This window comes from Trachurus trachurus (genome assembly GCF_905171665.1).
Source record: "Trachurus trachurus genome assembly, chromosome: 10".
NCBI lineage: Eukaryota > Metazoa > Chordata > Actinopteri > Carangiformes > Carangidae > Trachurus > Trachurus trachurus.
This window is the reverse complement of record NC_139894.1, coordinates 20,016,639-20,038,511: the sequence shown is the minus strand read 5'-3', so window position 1 is coordinate 20,038,511 and position 21,873 is coordinate 20,016,639. Positions and strand designations below refer to the sequence as shown.

The 21,873-nt window shown below is 40.2% G+C and overlaps 1 protein-coding gene across 1 annotated transcript in view; it reads right to left on the bottom strand.

Moving 5' to 3' along the window:
- Positions 1-21,873, bottom strand: part of spock1 (SPARC (osteonectin), cwcv and kazal like domains proteoglycan 1) — a gene marked incomplete at its 5' end in the record, with an annotated part of 96,790 nt that overhangs the window by 36,569 nt on the left and 38,348 nt on the right. The window contains one exon of the mRNA XM_083980257.1: positions 8,073-8,118. Coding sequence (XP_083836383.1) covers positions 8,073-8,118 — 46 coding nt within the window. The remainder of the gene's footprint in view (positions 1-8,072; positions 8,119-21,873) is intronic.

The window sequence follows — 21,873 nt, the reverse complement described above, 5'->3', positions numbered from 1 at the left end:
TTACCCTGCTGTCCATAGACTCACAACTTCATTTCGCTTTGAGTTTGTTGTTGATTTTGGCTCTGCCTTTGTAAACTGGATGTGCAGTGAAGTAACAATTCACTCAACTCACTGTGGCTCTGTCTGCTTTTCCTTAATCACCATTTCTCACCAGTTCCTCGCTACCACGTCTTTCATACCATCCCTTATTTTCCAGCCGAAACAGAAATTTCACAGCTTTGCTGATATGATTGGCTTCATCTGTTCATTAAATTAACAATACCCTCGCTGTGACTGTATAAATTTCCTTCCCCTGCGTGTCAGCAGGCTCCAGGTATCATTACTGCCTTTCTCGCTGTGTGTGTATGTGTGAGTGTTTAATTTACTGCATACGCTTGAAATCACTGTAGCATGTACGTGTGCATTTCAGCTGATAGTCTCGTTTATGTGTTAAGACTTAACACTGCGAGCGCTCGCCCCCCTGAAGGAGCAAGATAAGAGCTGAGCCGAGGGTCGTGGATAGTGAGTCACTTTTTATGATGTGGCCAACAAGCCATTAAAATCAGAGCAGTAAACAATGTTTAAAGAACGCCTGGAGAGCGAGCTACAAACCCTTAGCACATTACACCGAAATGAGATATTTGTTCTTGCTCCAACTCACACTCCATTTAATACACAGACCTGAGGTGTTCGCTGCTGTTTGTTGTCCTATCTGTCTCCTTCCTTATCAGTTTGGCTCTTTCTAATTCTTTTAGCTTCTCCAGGCGCAGATCAGAGATGGTTATATGAGAATGTATTGAAAGGCAGTGACAGAGTTAGGGTAGATTAAAGATGGGCCGATGAGAAATGGGAGCAGACAGACAGCATATCTTCAGAGAGACAGAGGCTTAGTGAGTTGGAGAAATATAGCTGATGAAATATATAACAACGACGAACACTCTGCTGGGAAAACACAATGTCACGTCTAATCAGGCTGATTGGCAATTTGGAAGCTCCAGATTTTTCGCGGCTTTGTTTGTGGCTGCTACTGCCAAACCAGAGTGCATCACAAATGACTTCTGTTTCTGCTGCCAAAACTGTTCCCATAGCAACCACGTATTCACTGGTAATCTAATTAAGCAAACAGACAGGAGTAGTGAACACCTGAAATTTTTTGAACTTGCATTGTCTTCTCTTCGTCTTTGTCTCCGCATTGTGTTCTCCAGTTGTGTCTCGGTGCCAGTTTGACTCTCCTGTGCTCCTCTGGAGCCGCTCTGATAATGGGGCGCTGCATGCCATTTGTAATCCTCTCCCCCCGCCCCTCTCTGTATAATGTATTGCAATCACAGCCCCACAAATCTGTTGGGTATGTCCATATACAAGAACCCAGAATGAAATAGCCAGAATACTGAGTCTAACATTGGTCTTGTTGACAGTACAACTGTTATCTGCTGCCAAGGACTCTTCCTCCCCTCTTGTGTCTCTGCTCAGGCTTAAAGGCCTTTTCAGGGCAACTCTCCAACCATTACAGATGGGACGGAGCTGAAAATGATGCAGATGCAGAAATATGGTAATAAATACAAATTCAGTTTGACTTTGGTTGAAGCTGAGTTGACCTGGAGGATATGACCAATTTCAGGTCTTCATGCTGAGAAGAGATGTTGCAACATCTATGAAAATAGTCATGGCAACGTAAGAGTTGAATTCATGTGGCCAAAATGAACAAATGGTGATCTCCTCACAATCATGAATCTAGTAAACAACAGACTTCTCCGCGAGCGAGCCTATGAGGTTGTTTGACAGCCAGTATGTCTGCTTTCTCTAAATGTGAAAAGTAAAAGTAAATGTCAACGCATTGGTTGATACTTTCAATGGCTACAAGGAACCCCCTTTACACTTTGATTTCTGCAGTCAGTCACAGGTAGACAGGGAGTAAAAGCAACAGTTAACAAGTGCATGCATGTGTTGCTGTGAGTGTGTGTGTGTGTGTGTGTGTGTGTGTGTGTGTGTGTGTGTGTGTGTGTGTGTGTGTGTGTGTGTGTGTGTGTGTGTGTGTGTGTGTGTGTGTGTGTGTGTGTGTGTGTGTGTGTGTGTGTGTGTGTGTGTGTAAAAAGGCTTATACTGTATGAGGGTGTAGACTCATATTCCTCTGCCTAGTTACGATGGATGAAAATCACAAGATATTGGATTTTGCCTCAACAATGAAACTAATTTATAAAAGTTCAAAATAAACATCAAAGCAAGTTCTGATGTGAAACTTTTCCACACGATGTTTACGGCAACTGCGGCGAAGCAATTAACCCATGTCTTATCCTCTTCACGAGGCTCAAACCCTTCTTAAAACGCTCCTTCAGTCTTAAAGATTTGGTTTATGTTGAGCGTAAATGTTAGTCATTGACCTTGGAAATCTTAACATGCGGTATGCTTATAAATTTTCAGCCATATCTACTGTAACCCTCTTCACAAGCAAGTGATTGCATCATCACTTTGATCACTCACTATTATCACTTGAATCCCACTGCATGCATGACAATGGAGCTAACTGCATCCACTGATGCAGAACGTGAAGTATGATTGATTAGTCAAATAATCAAATACAGAAAAAAAAATGAATCAGCAACTAATGAGAAAAAATTGTTTTAGACATTGCTTAAGAGAGCTGCTACAAATGTTTGCTTTACTACATGCTTATGTGTGTGTGTATATAAATGAAGTAAAACTAGACATCTAAAAAAACAGACTTCTGACAGTTTCAAGAAGACAACCACACTACTAATGTGTGTAGACAGGCAATATATAATATGAAATAGACAGTTACCTTTACAGAAATCACAGATCTTTCTAGGTTTGAAAATTGATCATTTAAATATACATCTCAACAGCTTGCATGTTCTCAGTGCGCTTGTGTGGGTTCTCACCAGGTTATCCAGCTTCCTCCCACAGTCCAAAGACATGCATATTAGGTTAATCTTTAGCCCACAGGCCTATATGTCAGCCCTGTGATAGACTGGCAGCCTTTCCAACCCTGCCCTCACTCTATATCAGCTGGGATGGGCTTCACCACCCTGCAGCCCCCCTGCTTTTATACATTTAACTGTGGAAAGGTTACAAATTAAATCTATAAATGTGAGTATTTTCATCTTTTTCTTACATTAAAACTGAATATATTCGGGTTGTTGTCAGACAAAATAAGACATTTAAAAATGCCACCTTTGTCATTGTTTGTTAACAAATAAAACAATGATGTGATAAAAAATCCCTCTGAAAAAAGAGGAACCTATGATAATCATTTTAGTCAATTTCTTTCAATCATTTTAGAGAAATCGGCTCCAGGAACCGTTTTTATCTTTGATCTTGTTCCAAATGTTGTCAGCTATCACTCACACTGGTCCTGGGTCAGCTTTGAGCCTAAATCTGAGTACAACAGATGCCTGTGTAATCCACTCACAGGGCGAGCTGGGCTGTCTGGGACACAGGCCAGTGTCACCCACACACACACCTACCTCCTCCTCACACAGCTATAGAATTTAGCTATAAGCGTAGCATGTACTGAGGCCTAACAGGTTAACCATCCGTGACTGGCAAATAGACAGGTCAATGAGCTGTCACCATGGCAACAAGTTTGTGTGACACCGCAAAGTAACATGTACAGTGTTATGTGGGATTTCTAGGACTCTCTCCTCATCTGAATGCTTTCAATCAACAGACTAATTGATATAAAGAGTTGTCATCTACAGTACTAATATCACACTTCGCGTATTGTATTGTTGTTGTAATGAACAACTTTAATGTTTAATGAACAGCCAAAAGGAAATAACAGCAAAGTGAACTTCACAGCAGCAAACTTGAGAGACATCCAAACTGTCAGTGTCAAATCTGATATGATGCAAGTTACAGCGTGGACTGTGATCATGTGAAACGATCCCTACTGAGCTGCTGGAGTGTGGTCCATCTGTGACATAAAAATACCAATCAAAATGAAGAACGTGTGTGTGGTGCAGGACACTGTGGTGTGTTGGTGAGTGTGCCTACTTAATATATCCTGCAGGGCAAAACAACCTGATGAAAGCAAAGAGAGAAGAGACATAACCACAATGACAATAATAAAATAATGTCTTCATATATTAATTCAATATGTATGAAAACATCTACTCAATTAATTCTCACAGGCCTTCTGAGTGCGTTTGTTTACGTCACTGTGGTATGTTGATTCACAGTCATCCATTGTTTATCGTTATGTAATTTCCATCTGATGAACTCAATAAGTCAGAAATAATAGAAAGCTCTGGGGAAACAATGAGCTGTAGCACGGGCGTATGAGGTGAAGGGGAGTTGAGAGAATGGCCTGAAAGTCTGAAGAGCAAATGAAAGTGATGAGAGACTTAGAAAAAATAAAAGTGACACTAAAAGAAAAGGCTGAAGGGAGCCAGAGAAAACAGTTTCAGGGTATATTGTTGCATGGATATATTTTGTGGGGAGCTATAAGTGTCTGTTGGTTTAGTAAATTGACTGCCAGAGAAAACTGTTGCAAAACTTTACCTCAACTGGATGTTAAGTTTGTGACTTTTTCACTTCCAGAAAAGTTGAAGTTCTTCAATGTAGAAAATGTTCTATAAGGCTGCTACCTCAACTTTATATAACAAGTGACATACATGGAGACAATACATGAAATTGACTTACACCATATATGTCACAGAAAGAGAATAAAATGTACCCAGATAAGCTTCAGTTAGACCTACCTGTTCTGTTCTGTTCTGTTCTGTTCTGTTCTGTTCTGTTCTGTTCTGTTCTGTTCTGTTCTGTTCTATTCTATTCTATTCTATTCTATTCTGTTCTGTTCTGTTCTGTTCTGTTCTGTTCTGTTCTGTTCTGTTCTGTTCTGTTCTGTTCTGTTCTGTTCTGTTCTGTTCTGTTCTGTTCTGTTCTGTTCTATTGCATTGACAAACTTCTATACTGTTAACCATGATGATGGTGTGTAAATTAGTGGTCTCCATCCTACTCTGATACTTGTCAGTATCGCGTTCCCTACCTGAGTGCTGGGACCCCCAAAATGGGTCATAAGATCTAAAGGGACACAAGAGGATGAAGAGCTCTGAATTCATCTTCTGCAATATTTGGTATGTTTCTAACTGATTTTCATACTTATCTTTGCATCCTCTGCTGCAAATAGCTTTAATTTGCTGGGTCACAAACCAGAGAGTTGGAAATTACTGTCTTACATGATCAGCCCCTACAGGTGTATGAGGATCTGGAGCAAATGTGTCACATTAAAGGCAAATTTTACAAACCAAAATAGAAACAGGTTTCACTGCCCCCAAGGCAATCATCAAATTTACTGTAAAATGCAAAATGCATTGCAACTTCTGTTGGATTAAAATATACATAACAGAATAATATTCCACAACAACGGCAACATCTAAGTTGCAGAGACCCTGGGTAAAATCAGGCTCAAAAGCTGTAAAATGTTCTTTAGTCTCAGGAAAGTCTTCACCATTCTCACAAAGCATAAAACACTAAGAACAAAAAACGAATAAGGATTATTGAATTAATTATTAATTTGAAAACTAATTATGTTGAGTATGTTTTGTCTGGCCTGCAGTTTGAAAACAGAAACTGAGAACAGGACTATGTGCAGGCACAGTCCTGACATGTTTATGGTAACAGACTGAAGACATGGATCATTTCTGTGAAGTAAAACAGCCAAGTGGTTGAGCAGATTCAAGTTTTCTGAAACTCATAAGGTTTAGTTTGGATTGAAATACATGTTTACAACAGCTCCACAATAAGCTTCAAATCAACTACTAGAACTCATTAAACCACAAGAAGTCTGCAAAACAGATTTACCACTGAGGGATTTGATTGCTCAGCGTTCAGCATCACCAACAAGTCATTTGTGATCCCACTGATTTCATTCATTAGATGCTACAGAGGCATTAATCGCCCAGTGATTCATCAAGGGAACTGGATTTTGCCCCGTCACCCTTCCTGCTGCTGATTAGTCTCCAAGGGCGGCCGGTGATTCATTAGTCAAACTGAGATCAGCAGGTGGTGATTGATGGTATCACTATCCTGTCGGTTTTTTGACCTCCAGTCAAGTCCTCTGCACGCACTTGTCATTCAATATTTTTTTGTTTTGTTTTTAATATAAACTCACATTAGCTCACAACCTGGCCTTCACCCTGACAACACAGAGATCTGGAGCAACAGAAGTAAATTCTGAAATCCTTAAGGACAATACATCACCACAGTGGAGCATTACACTGGCAAGTGAAGTGTGTGCAGGGAACCACACAGTAAGCCAGGGCAGTGATTATCTTTTCCCTCTGGTTATTCTCTGTAGCTGCCTTGCAACAGTGTGAAGCACTCTGTTCCCTGATCTCTAGACTGACTGAATGAAATATTAGCAATGCAAGGAGAAAACTCCTGATAGATGCAAAAGTTTAGTCTTTGTAGGTATCAAAAGCAGAGCCTCCATGAGCACAGAGCACAGATATAGTTCAGTAGTACATCATCGTTTTAGATTCTAAATCAAGCATGTACGTGTGCTTCCCCTGGATTTTTGCAAAGAGGATTCCTCCATCTCATCTACTCAGTCCCTGGTTAGGAGAGTGAAATGCTGTTTATTTTTTTTGGTCTTTAGCTGTCGCTGAGAAACCAGAGAGGAGCTCCAGAATTTGATGCACTGAGGCGAGGCTGTTCTCATTAGGCTCGGTATCCACGAGGAGCTGGCCCAGATAAACCTGCTCAGCAAGTCTTTCCCTGAAGAGTTACAGTTACTGTGCTAGATATGCAAAACCAAGCCAACACAGAACAGAACAAACTGTGGTGGTAGGAAGATTTTAAGGTCTGGTGTGCTGTTCAGAGAGCTCAAGTCCAATCAAGCCCCCAAACTGTGTGTGTGTATGTGCGAGACAATGAGACTGAGAGTGTGACTGAGCGAGTGTTTGCAATAATTGAGTTTAGCCAAGAGTTACTGGAGGTCTAAGAGCATTACACACTTGAGTGTGATTGATAAAGTGGACTTGGCATTGTTTCCATATACTGAGTCCACAAGCTGGACGTAACTGTGGAAAGAGCTGCATTTGGCCTTGAAAAAGACACACACACACATACAGTATGCTTAAGGAGATGACTGGATTTTTGGCATCAGTTCACTGAACAGCAATTAGTTCATTTGTAGTCCATCTAATTTATAAGCTGTAAACTGTACCATTAAAACACTGAGATTGAAGGTGTGAAGTAAATATCAAACAACTACAGTATAAAAGAACAACACAACACACTCAAGGCTCAGTATATCAACAACGGTGCAGTTTGAAATAAGCAAAGGCATATTAAATCTCTTAAATACTTCGGGTTTGATGTGTTTTCTACATAACATTCAGTTTTTGCACCTCTATCACCCCATGATACGCACCACCGATTTCTATGATACTGCATACGTACAGTAACTCCCTTTAAGGCTGCATTTTCGACACAAAACTGTGTAAAGTCCAGCATTTTCTTCAGTTGAATGTCCCGTGTTATTTTCTTTTTGTCTTAGATGTGATTGTGACTGATGCGATACAAGGTTTTCTCATTTTCAAACTTGTCATTTTTCAGAAGAAAATAGAGGCATAAAATCGGAGAAGAGTTTCCTTCTGTTTTGTCTCTTTCTGTTTTGGTGCATTTCAATATGTTACACCTTTATAGACGGATACGCTGTAGCTTCAAAATGGGTGACAAGATAAATCATTTTTACCAACTGAATTAAATGTCCTCCTGGGTCCTAACTGTGTTATGAAAGGCTGCTACGACGGAACAGAAAATGTGAAACATGCTTCGATCTTTGAGGACTTTATCCTGGACAGAGTGGCCTCTGTGTGGAAATGTTTTTCTCTGGTAAAAGACATTTTTTCTCCCTCTCAAAGTGAGGATGAGTGCATCACAATAAGCTTAGAAAGTCTTTGATATCAGCAGGTATTTCTTACTGTTCTTTGTTTTATCATGTAAATATATTTTGAATACTTCAGACACATTTTCCTTGATGCTCAGTACCGTGGTTTGATATCCACCCTGGCTCACATAGTAAGTATTAATATAAACATCGGGGTCACACAAAAAACAACACTCACCTTGGTCTAGAGACTTGGCAGGAGCCCAGCTTTTGAAGTAGTCATCCTGAGTGAAAACACAAAAAACTGGGTTATAAAAAGAAAAAAAAACATAACACCATGCTGAGAATATCTTTGAATTATTTTGTAGACCAGAGATAGAACAGCTCAAATACTAAACCAAACTACTGAGAAGCCCTGTCCTCATTCTTCTCGCCTTGTGTTCTTTCATACTTGTGTTTTGTAAAAATGAACGATTGGCATAGAAAAAAACCTCCCCAAAACAGTGAGAGGTAAAAGAGTGTTTGGGCGTGTGAAAATAGGGCACAAATGTACAGAGAAACCAGCAGGAGACTCACTGGGGAGTGAAGGAAGTTACAGGCTCTAGCAAATCGGACTTGAACTGGGGCAAAAATATTTAATGTCAAGGTCAACATAGATTTTAAACACACGAAAACAACTCAGACAGCAGTGCTGTGCTTGTTATTTGAGGCGAAGGAAGACTGTAGCATAGTGTAGCACAGATGCCTTTTTAGCTGCTATGATGTTTCTATAATCACGTTTAAAAACACACACATTATTCTCATTGCTCAGATACAGTCAAGTCTACAGTCATGGAGACAGCCTCATCAACTGGAAATATTAAATCTGAAAATAATTGGCTTTACTCAGCTAAGCTTGGTTGAGAAGAGGTTTGGATTTGTCAAGCCAAATACTCTTTGGTTCGATGGCTCAATTCAGAGTGGATTCATCATCTATTGTGTAAGGCAATTAAAAAGCCTGTTATGAAAAGAGCCTGAGCTTAAACACTGTTTAGTGTTGTATGTGTACATCATGCATATAAACAGGAAAAGGGGGTTAATAATCTATGAATCAGCCTATAAAACTAATATAGAGATGGGGATGGGAGGGGCACAGGGGGAGAGTAGCCACAGCTTGCACTGAGTAAGAAGAGAAATAGGGAAAAGCTACAGTACATTTCAATAGGCCACTGTGTGTATGTGTACAGGCTGGAGCTCGACCTCATAATTCTAGCTCAACTTTCCCATTGAGCTCGGTCTGTGAGAGATTTGCTTCCTTATCCCATCAGCTCTCCCATATCGAGCATTTAAAAGCACTACAAGTGATTTATAACACACCATTGTGCAGTTGTAGGCAGATATTGGAACATTTTAAGTATTTACAAAGGTGCAGTGTTTGTCAGCCTGCCCCATGAAAGTGCATTTTAGATGATATCAGCAGTGGTTTACTATACTGTCATTCATTATGTGTTTTAAACCATCCTCTGTAGTGCCCACAGGAGGAGATCTATCTGCTGATGAATATGTTAATAATATTTTTATTTGCTTATACTGTACATTATAGTGCCTTCCAAACCCCTTTGTGAAATGTTTATATTGTGCTTATACATTCTAGACAGGAGGAGGGTTAGGGTTACCAAAGTTGGCTTGCGGTAGTAAGTAATCTACACACACACATACGCAGTGGTGGTGTCTGCATCTGAAGCAGTAACCATATGCGAGTCAGCAGGGAGTGAGCCTGTGTCAGTGACAGTACGTGAACCAGGCAGAGAAAACCTGCTGCGTCTGAAGGCAGGATCTCTACCTGCTTCATTACTGAAGGAAGAGAGAAGGAGGGGGAGAGATATACAGCATATAGAGATGCAGAACGAGGTCTAAATCAGGCAGTCGTGCAAAGCGGTCTACAGAAAATGGACAGTTGACCCACTCATCCAGTCCTTGTTCTATAAATGACAACTGCCGACATTTGAGCCGACGCAAAAGTTTGAAATGGGGAGATGAAACTTAATTAGCTTCTCCCTCAGGTCCTTATTTCACTCATGTCATCATTTCTTTTTTTTCTTATTTTATGTCCACCTCTCCTGCTCTGTCTTGCTATAAAATTAACTTTATGGCTGTGAAAGTACAAAGTAAGACGTTACTGTGGAAAAGTTAATTTCTTCACAGCAGACTCCTGACTACAGCCTGAACTGTTTAGAGCACTTTGAGACGTAAACTCTCAATTTACTCTGTGTTTGCTGTTACTGTTGTAGTCATATGACTTTAAATATTAGATTGAGGTTCAGATAAAATAATGTTTGTCAGAATCAAACTGGAACTATGAACTAAACTGTATAACCAAAGGAAACTCGCTTGTTTAGGTTTAAAAATCCTAATACTGCATGTACTTTTGACATTTTAGACATACAGTATTCTCCAGGTCTGGGGGAGATGCCAACATGTTAAAAGGTGACAACGTCCCCATTCAGAGTTTTCCCAGAAGTTGACCAGACTGCAAAGAGGCATGACCCTAAACGGATCGACAGCTTGATTGCAGACTCAGACCTTGTCCTCCAACCTTGCAAATGCTCTTGTGGCTGATTAGGAACAAATCCATACAGGTTCTAAGATCTAGTGGAAAGTCTTCCCAAAGAGACCTTTCTGTGTTGTTGTGAAGTTAACATTAGTCTACTGTTGTACACCGACTAGCACTGTAGAAAACTGCTAAATATCAAACCACTGCTGCAACATTTTTAATATTCTGAACTATATACCCCGTTATGGCCGACCAGCCACCCAACCTGCTGAGCATTCAAATCAGCAACACAACTCCTGCTCTGCAACAATGCCTTACAGCAATTGCCAGACAAACGCTATAATGTCTGGGGCTGCCAGGAAGGTACTGCAGTGCGTTTCAAAAGTAGTGTTATCAAGTTACAAACACAATGGATTTACTTACCTCGGCTTCCTTTAAATGTTTGCAGGGGAGCCAGGCAGAGGGGAGAGAGGGGAGAGAGAAAGAAAGGTCAGTAATAATGACACAGTGTGCGATGTCTATCAGATCTATTACTGTGTTACTCTTTCTGAATACTGAGCTCAACTCTAGACATTCGTTTAATAGAAATCTGATTCTGAAGGTGATAGAATACCAAAGGACTCACACATACACGCGCTTGCATTCACGCTAACCACATTATGAGATAGCCTTATTTGATGTGGCATGTAATTTGAAACACAGTGAGGGCAAACTGTATCCTATAGGCTTCGAGCAGAGGCAGAGAATAAAGGGATGAGAGAGAAGAGGGGGAGACAGGCAGACTGAGATGCAGAGCAGTTGTGTTAAAATGTAGAAATAGGAAAAGAAGAGAATGATTTTAGTGTTTTTTTTTTTTTAAAACTGTGCTTAAATGTGATAGAGGGAGGAAGAAAGGTTTTCCTGATCTGAATGGGCGGATGGTGGTAAATTGGAGGATTGGGTTACACAGTAGGCTAAGTGTTTGTAATAACAGGAGTCTGGCTTTTTTAGTATCTATTTTATCATGCAAAAACGACTTTAAACTAATAACAGCATGTAAAATGTTTAGAGAAGGACAATGAAACAGGAGAGCTGTATTGAAAGCTAGCTCGTGGAGATGGCCGTGTCTACCTGAAGCTGAAGCTAAAACCAAAATTACCGACCAAACCTTAATCTGAATCTTTAATTTTTATGAAATATATATTTCAATCAACTTACAAATTGATATTTTAGTTTGTTATCCCGCCTAACTAAATGAGGTTGTAACTACAGTATATCAAATCCAAAACCACAAACCTAGCTAACTAGCATCAGCTGAATACAGCAGAAGCTAGCCCATCTCAGCTAGTTCAAGCAATTTGGTGTGGCTAAACTACCAATCACATACAGTTTACACACGTGTTCCACTTTTGGATTGATTTACAATGATTTTACTATAATAATAATCGTAATTTGAGGTTCAGCACAACAAACATCACTCAAAAATCAGTATCTGGGGAAGTGAATGAGTGTGGCCATATTTGCACCATATTCTGTGGAGTCAATATGTTTGTTGATATCTATACCATCTGGACAATTTGCGTCTGGTTGATAATTTCTGCTGAGTTCATTTTGACCTGCAGCTACAAACATGTTGTGTGTAGAAGAAAGAGTTTCATCTGCTCTCATCAGTATTTGCTGTGACCAGCAGAGGACTGCTGCTGAGGTACTGCTGCCTGAAATGTATTTCTGCTGGGTTTTTTTTTTTTTTTTTTGGTGTTGCTTGAGGTTCACAGCAGTTGCCACGGCCGTCTTATTATTCAGTCTAAGTCTCAGGAATGACCTTTCCTTTCCCAGGATCTCCATTAATATTTTAGTGTGCTCATCTCAAAAGCATTAACTGGCTGTTTTAGCTCACTGTGACACTGCCCCAATGTCATTCAAACCCTTCAAAGTGATTACAAGGTGATAAAACTCTGACGTTATTATCGTATCATCTTCGTTGGAGGTGGTGCTGGAATTTTCAGTTGTAATTTACACTGTCCATTCAAAGTTGCAAACACTGTAGGAGAATGTTCACAAGCAAAAAAAAGTTTTTGAACGGTTCAATTAAGCCTTTCTTAGAGTTTAATTAAAATCTGTTCAAAATATAACACAAGCTGATGGGATTCCTTTATTAAAAAACTGTACATAATGCAGTTTATTTAGCAGCGCCACCATTGTAATTACTGTTAATTGACTGCATGTCTGTGTAAACAGATTCATGTCGCAGTGAGTAGTTCCATTAGATGTTGCAGTTCAGCTGCTAAACAGCAAGTCAAACTAGGCTGCAGTGTTCAGACAGTCTCCCCTGAGGTGGAGAAGGGGCAGACATGTCAATGAGGAAATGCAGTGAAAAGACTGGAAAGACTGAAAACAACTCGGCGAAAACTTCAACTCAGCATAATCCTGCACTTTTGGCAATATGGACACTTGCCCTGTTGTGCTCATTGTAAACCCAGGGCTTCAGTGTCAAACACAGATTTTAAGGCAGAAATCTAACCTGAGTTTTGCTGTGCTAAACGGTCGATAGTTCAATATTTTTGAAGACTTTTGTGTCAACACATGTAAAGTAAGCCTAATATTTCACTTTTCAGAAACCTGTAGTAATTTATTAGAAAACGGCATTTCTAATTATTCTCTGTCATATTAGCAGGTGCTACAGAAAAAACCAAAGCAGACACGCACATCACACCAACGAGGGCAAGTGCTGAGTACAAACAATAAGCAAACTGAAAAGAACAAAGGTACTCGTGACTCTGCAGGACTTAGCGTAATAATTTATTGTGATGGACATTTCGAGCAATATTAGCAGGTGCTTCCATATCTCAAGTTATGTGGTAAATGAAAAGATATAATGATGATCCACATGTTCATATAAAAGTCTGACAGTGGTTATTAGGGACACTTGTGCTAAATTGTTAACAATTGTCACTTTATCAAGTGGATCGGGTACAGTTGAATATCTGAATTGAAATGGTTTATTACCTATTTGCTTATAAATATCAGTGTTTACAGTCACCGTGCACTCATTCTATCATGTTGAGCTGAACCCCAAAGAAAATAAATTCTTGGGCTCATGCTAATCTAAATGTATTCCATGTAGTGACATTTGCAGATTTTAAAACAGAGGTGAAAGCAGCAACAGCTGCCACATCAGTACTCTGCATCAGTAGATACCCCCTATAGCTGAGGTCTTGGAATTGATAGAAAAAAGTTAGATCAATGCATTCCAAATCCAGAGGATGAATGTTTTGTTTCTTTCATCTTGAGTTACTGATGGGCTGATGAATCCAAAAAGCCCTGAAACCAAAGTGGCTTTGCCCTGTTTGCCAGATAAAAACTTTTCTAATCATGCATAGACGGAGATTCATAACTTGTCTCTTCCTATTCAGAGAAAACAACATAAGATCAAAACCATCATAAGACTGAAAACAGACACACTAGCATGCATATAAATATACTATTGATTTACACATGAGCAGGAGGTCGCATTTCAAGAACATCATTTTCCATAATGTATGAATTAAGGGTGCTATTATTTTACTTATGAAGTCAGTCTCAAAACATCTTTAATTTCTACCATGACCTCTCAGTCAGACTGTCTCCAGAGTCTCCACCAAAGCAGCATTTTTTTCTCCCCTTCTCTCCCGTTTAAAGTGATGGCCCTGAGATTTCATCTGATAGCAGATCCCTGAAGAAGCCTGTGACAGGAAAAGGACCAAAATTGATTCAGAAGGAAATCAAAGTGGGAATGGCTTCAGCACGATTAGCTTCCCTCAGCAGAGGTAACCTCCACTCAACACGTGTGTGTGTGTGTGTGTGTGTGTGTGTGTGTGTGTGTGTGTGTGTGTGTGTGTGTGTGTGTGTGTGTGTGTGTGTGTGTGTGTGTGTGTGTGTGTGTGTGTGTGTGTGTGTGTGTGTGTGTGTGTGTGTGTGTGTGTGTGTGTGTGTGTGCACGTGCTTAAACTCACAAGTGGGTATTTGTGAGTTTGCACAAATACTCGCACACTAACATTAAAATTGGCAAAGCCATGCCTGGAGTGCTGACTGAAGATGTCATAATCAGGGGATGGGGATGCAAATCTGGCCTCTTGGTGGAAACTAAACAGCATTAAAAATTTACTGTGTACTTTATGCATTTTATTCATGGGTCTGGAACCTAGCCGAATTCCTTCCCACCCACATCTTTTTTTCCCCATAGTCTCTAATTCATTCCCCTCCTCATCTTCCTCATCTCATCCTCCTCCTCCACCTCCTCTCCTTCCTTCCCTCTCCACCAAGCCTCTGCTCTCCTCCTGAGGCTACATCCTGCTTAAAGACAAGCACCAGTCTGGGATCTGATCAGCACCCTGCAAAGCTGATATATGAGCTTTGTGAGCAGATAGCATAACAGAGCAGAGAGTGGATTTTAGAGATACACTGCAGCAGATTACCGTGAGGCATCTGCAGAAGTGAAGAATGCTGAGTGGGACCAGTGGATAAAAGTTTTGCTTCCACACCAGATGTATTCAGGAAAACAACACAGATATTCAGAGAGGGAAACCATAACAAGAAACTTCGTCCTCATTAGTAGGAAATTGTAGACTGTGTGAAGTCAACCAAGTCAGTCGTGTTCTCAAAACTAAGCAAATTTGTCATCAAAAACTTAAAAATAATTTCAACCCAAATAATTTGACCTGACCAGAAAAAACTCAGTCCTGTCACTCCTCATAAGAAATTACAAAATACCCTTTCTAACAGAATACCACTTGAGCCTTTATTAGAAATTTATATGGCCCTTACAAGAGCAGTTACGGCCATTATATTAATGAAGGTAACACGACTATTAGGGCTTTTGAAGACTTCCTGCCCATTGTCATAATAGAGAGAATTTAATATGGAAACTCATTAGCTGTCAAACACTTGACAGATTACTTGGATCAGTAGTTTTCTAAGTGACTTTTAGGGCATTACATGCTATTAACGTTATGACCAGCACTCAAACCCAGAGCGATGTGGAGTCATGTGGGTTTGATTTAACTGACTGAGCGTTATGAGCACAGTACCACTTTCTCCTCTGACCTCCACAGTACAGATGTGAAACTGCTGTGTAGACCCTGTAGCCGGTATATGTTAAGATCATATATGTATATCTTACTGCCCCTGAACTTGTAGAGTGGAAGTTTTTTTTGGACCAGCTAATAATTACACAGCAGTACATCTGGTTGTGTTGATAATATGTTACTGAAAAGGTGTTTAGATGTGTAGGCATCTGGTTTAGTTTTGGTATTGAGTTTAATTTCTTTTAGTTTTATATAACCTTTGTTTCAGTCATATTTGTTTGTTACATCTTCAACAAGCGATTGCAGGTTAAACGTCATTCTTTTCAATATGTAACAATGTTACTGCTGCACAAGCATGTTGCTGCTGTAAAGGTGGCTTATTGACTTTAATAATATCTACAGTGGAGATATAAAATACAAAAGAGAATAGACTGAGCAACAGAATGAATCTGTACAGTGAAACAGAGGGAAAGGGAGAATAATGTACTGGATAGACAGAAGATATTAAGAGTACGAGGGAAGAGGGAAAAAAGTGGAAATGCAGAGATATGTTCGAAGAGCAGGGGAGAGAAAAAAGAGCGGAGAGGGTGAGTAAGGTAAAGAGGAGGAGATGATGAGAGGACACGGACATAAAGGAGGAGGGGCAGAGGGGCACAGACAATACAGTGTGAAGTAAGAAAGAGGAGAGAGGGAGAGAACAGAGATGGCACTCTTCTTTTCCTGTTGTGCAGCTCCACTGGAGTCTATCCAGTATTCGTGTCTACATTCTGAAGACTGACAGGCAGCATCTCATCCATATGAACAGAGAGGTAACACTGAATATTACATGTGGTGCTGAGGAGATGAAGCAGCACACTGCCACACACACACACATACATATTGTAGATACACACATGCATGCACAAGCATGCACCTGCTTTTGTAAGGATAGTTACACAAATCCAAATGAATAGGTTTTTGAACAGTTCTCAAACTTCCCCTCTCTCTCTCTTTCTCTCTCTCTCTCTCTCTGCCTCTCTCTCTCTCTCTCTCTCTCTCTCTCTCTCACACACACACACACACACCAAAAACACACACGCACAATTAGGCTAAAAATAAACATGGCTTGATTATGACGACAGTGATTTCTGTCCAGATTGTAAAGTTACGTAAGGATCTGGCTAACCAATGACAACGTTTGCATTCGGAGCCAATTCAGCCTCTCTAAACTGAGACAAACGACTTCTTTTCTTTCTGCTTACTTCCCCCGATCTCCCCTTGGCTTTCTATTTTTGTAGTCACCCTCATTCATCAACTCTATTTCTCTCTCCTCTTCTCCTAGTTTTTTTTTCTTCCACTGCTGAAAACATCCCCCATCTGATCCAGAAACTGAACAATGTGGCTGAAAGCTGAACATCAAAAAAATCTGCTTCCTCTTCATTCTGTTCTGTCTTTTCCACATTAATGAGCGAAAAACCTCCACTGAGCACTCTGTTATTCAAAGTATCTCTCCATCTTCCTACTTCTTTCTCTTTCTAATACCCTCTCTGAACTGGCTTCCTTTCAATTTTTCTTCCGTTTCCCCTCGGTTTGAGGACACTAAACATTAAAATCAATCAATTACAAGAGAAGAGGACAAGTGAAAAGTCGAAAGAGGCGAATGATGGTTGAGAGCGAGCTTTAACAAAAAAGTGTAATGAGCAGAGAAGGGGTACTGGGAGGGATAGTAGAGATTGAAGAAACAGAGAGAAAGGAAAGGACAAAGGATGAGGCTGATGATGAAGCCCACAGAAATATTTCCACATTCCCAATGACCAAAATGGCAAGTGTAAATGAAGGAAAAAGAAAGAGAGTTGGGCAGGATTATACTTTATAAACTGTATACTTTATACTTTAATTTTACAAAAGAATCAGAATGACTGGTTGTCAGGACAGCTGCAGGAATTCATTTCATCCAAACTTCTGTTTTTGACATAAACAAAATGTGGATGGAGGCCAGCTAAGGACAGACAGAAGAGGAAAATGGGTAATAAATGGCCTAATTGTTTGGACTGACTCCTGTCAAGGAACATTTTACTGTGATTGTTCTTATATCCTCTCTTCTTTCTGTAATGGCACAACAATGTACAATCATAAGTTTGCTCCCATCTTTATCTGCCCTCTTAGACCTTCAGAGATCTTACAACTGCCTGTCAGTGCAGCCTCAAATCCCCCATTGTCAGTGAGGGGTGGGTTTTCCCACAGTCTTGTTTTCTGTATGGATTGTTCTCATTTTGGTGCTGCTGCTTTGTGGGAACTATCAATCTCTGTTTAAGTAACCTACTGAGCTCATTTGCATATTTTATATTTGAATAAGACTCCCCAAAGACAAACCTAAGTCTTATTTCAGGTTCCACACAACAACCCTAATTTGTGAATTTCTGGATTCATAACTCAGAATTTAAATGTCTCAATCTGGAGAAACACCTGATCTTATCTTAAAATAAAGGCTGGTTGATCACAAACGGACCCATCCGATAATCACTGTTGTCAGAATTATGTGATTGTGGAGACATAATTCCTTGAAATCTAATAACAAATGTAACTTGAAGCTAAAAGAAAAATGATTACATCACAGAGGTGTAATAGTTTTTTGGTACAGGGAACAATAACAGCTTAATCTTTTAATTTTTAACAAATTGAAAATGTCACTAGATGGGGAATTGTGGCCTTTTTCACTATTTTCTGACACTTTAATTTGTTTCCATAATCTCATAAAATGTTTAAACCCAAAAGAGGTTAATTTCCTGTTCTCATCAGTGACACAAACAGAGAAAATCAGCATGTTCTCACATTTCATGTCTGCATAGGGAAATGTGGCTATTGGTGCATCCCCATCAATGAGTTACCAAATGAGTGAAGAACTGACTGACTGTCTGAAAAAGTGACCAAGCCAGTAAGAGACAAGGATAATGGATGTCTGAGTTCAACAAAATGACACAGCGAAGTAACTGAGGAGAATGAGATCAAAGTGAAGGCAGACGGAAACTGACAAGGAAACAAGACTAGGTCTTCTGCTTGGTGTCCATTTTCTATTTTCTTCCCTCGAACTCTCCGTGCTAGTGTCTCAAGCTTATTTTACAATAATTTTTTTCTCACTTATACTGTATGTCTTTTCTGTTTCTGTTGTTAGATAATCAAACAACCCAGCCCATTACAACAACATTTTCACTTGATGGCCGAATTTGAGCTGCTGCTCTGCATTGCCAACATCCTGATTTACAACCTTGATGCCATCTGGCAAAATCACCAAACACAAAGGCTAGGTTAAAGACAGTGCTGTGTTTTGGCTATAGTTACAAGTAAAAATCATTGCTCAAAGGGAAAGTTAGAACCTCTAGTGTTGCGTAGCTGAGGTTTGTTCAAGAAGGGGCAATTTATCTTGCTACAGTATGTTCTCTTTTGTAAACAAAACAAATACAGAAACTGCTGAAGAAATCTGAAAAACTGTAAATATAGAGACAAAGCTTTCAGCACTGCTCGTTTTCCCCGGATCAACAATGAGAGCAACAACCAATTGTAATTCTAGCAATTGGCCGACTGACCAATGGTTTAACCACATCACTCAGTCAGTCAGACAGTGACATTTACACAGTCTCCTTTGATTTCGATTTTGGTCCTGACTGTCCACAAACTCAGCTAGGTCTCGTGTTTGTAACTAATCCACCATCACTTAAGGCGGACTGATCAGTGTTTCTTCACTGGTGTGTCAAGGTCAGCCTAGATCTAAAGATAAGGATACAATAACAGACAAGATGTCATGAGATTAGCCTGAGATGGCTACATGTCTGCTGCCTGTTGACACTGCCTGTCTGGTAGACTGAAGAAACAGGAAGCACCGGAACTTGTTTCTTGTCGTTGTGTATCCTTGACTACGGGTCTGTCAGTGAAGCATATAGTGTTACTCCGAGCGTGAATCCTTGATTCTCTTATCTGTGAGGTAAGCTCCACCTGTGACTGTACAGCCATAAGCTAGATGATGAAGAATAGACTGCTGCTGGCTAACAGCCTCCGCTCTCACACAGTGATTTCCTGTGGCTGCCATGCTTCCATAACCTCTGCTTGGTGTGAAAAACAAAGCTGCGGTTGTCTCTTTCTCCGCACCCTGAGAAAAAAAACAACAACAACACACAACAGCTTGCTCTACACATTTTAGCTTCCTTTTGACTCTCTCTGCTCTGCCTGGCAGATGCTGCTCAATAGTCACTGTTGCACAGGATATGGATCTTTAGAGAGAAAATTGGGAACTCTTAATAGCCCACCTGCTTCTGCTGGTGGTGTCTGCGTAACATCTAAACACCCAGAGAACAGAATAATTTATGAGAATGTGGTACAGAAAGAGGTATTTGGAAAGAGACAGTGGAACAGAGACAGGCTGAGCATGTCTATTTTTCTTTTTTGCTCTCTAACTGGTGACTACATCTTCAATTTGTCACATTAGAGGGAACTTATGCTGATAAAAAGACACATTGGCTGTAACTGAATCCATATATTTGCATTGATGAGCTGTGAGAGAGCTCCAGAGTGAAGATAAATAGAAGCACAGATGAGTTAAGCGCAGGAAATAAGGGCAAAGGACAGAGAAGTTCACAACACACACATAATATATTCATAAGGCAACTGTGTTTTCTCTCTCTCTCAGTATATGGCCCTAAACAGGGATCTATTGTATCTCTCCATGAAAACACATGAAAAGTGGTGGAAATGAGCGTGAAAGGCTCGATGATAGCGGGTTTACAGCAGTGTGTTTTGGCCAGTTCTCGTTACAGTCCCAAGTTCTCCTGCAGAATTCAAATGCACTGATTTAAATTCAACCATCTTATTTCCGGTGGAAAAAAAGGTCCTTTATCTTTATCTTTAAATACCATCCTATCTGATAGAATCCCTCCGCTCCTGTCGGTATCCCTCGGTGGTAGCTCAGACGTGGCGACGGGCCAAGTGTTAAGCCAATCATACACAGGCTCTCTTATCTGTCTGCTCCACTGGGGAAACAAGGGAAGAGCTCAGGAGGACCGAGAGATAAATGTCCTTTCTTTACTCCAAGTACATTACTCTGCTCTGTTTAATCTTCTTCTCCTTCCTCCACCTCGGTTCCCCTCAGTAAGTTTGCAGAGTTTCCTCCCCCCTCAGCATGTTAGTAGAGCTGTCCTGAACCAGTCAGAGAAGCGTTGCGCTGAGCTTCCCTTTTTTCCCTGCACAACTCTTCCTGGTTCGCCCTCATTCTGCCCTGACGCTTTCTGTCTTTCTTCTTGTTTGCCTGTGTGTTCGCAGAGTAAATGCCAGTAGAAAGTTCAAAGGAACCCTGTGGGAAGAAGCTCTTGCATTTTACTGTTTGTGTGTTTATGTGTGAGTGTGTCTTTGTGCTGATACCCACCTGTCCCTAAGGCTTTGTCAAACTAAATGCAAGTCAAATGAATGCAGACAAAACATCCACACCCGGGCCTAGACAAGCTCTCACACTAAACTTCTCCCAAAGTGCTTTTGTGTTCTCCACATGTAACTGGAGCATTTGTTGGTTTTTCACTTTGCTATGTTAAAATTATAGTGTGTGTGCGTATGTTTTATTTCCTCCATGTAGGTTTTTTTGGAGGTCACCCAAACTGTATTTATAGTAAAAGCTGAGCTCAGCCATAGTCTAAACTAGTTCATCCCCCAATTTACAGGTCTATGTTCAAAGACAGTGATTTACTGTAAGAGCTTCATGAACAGAGGGTTTGATATCACAGCAGGCCAGTGCATGGGGGAAAACACAGATACGTTCGATCTGAAATTCCTGGTGAGATCAGATAACACCGACCAATACACCGTGTCTGACTCAACACCAGAATCACATACTGTACTGTATACTCAACATTAAAAGCTTAGGTTACTGTAATGTTTTCCATGACAAGTTTACAGAATTTGGGCTGCAACGATCTCATCTTCAATGATTATAAGGATATGCTCAAAACAGTGAAAAATGCACATCATAATTCCCTAGAAGCCGCAGAGACATTTCCAAGCTTTTCAATTGCCATGCAAAGATATTCAATTTCCTATAATAAAAAATATGGGGAAGCAGCAGATCTTCAAAATGAGAATTAGCAAATAATCAGAATACTTGCTAAATTATATTTCCAACTAAGTAAATAAACCTATTAGCTCTCTAGCAGGTTTAGTTGAATCCCTCTTTGATTGTCTCTAACCACCTCAGAGGAATGGTTTCAAGACAAATTTGCTCAGACACAACTTTTTACTCTGCAACTTGTAGGATAACAACTGACTTAGGAACACGTTAATGTTCAATGACCCGAAAAACACGGATGGACAAATAATGTGGATATTCTTAGACAAAAACAGTACTGTCATTGCTCGAGGGAAAGATAGAGGACTGAAAGCAGGACCGGACAAATATTGTTCTCCTAACACTGATACATCCACTAACTTCTAAACACAACAGGGGAATG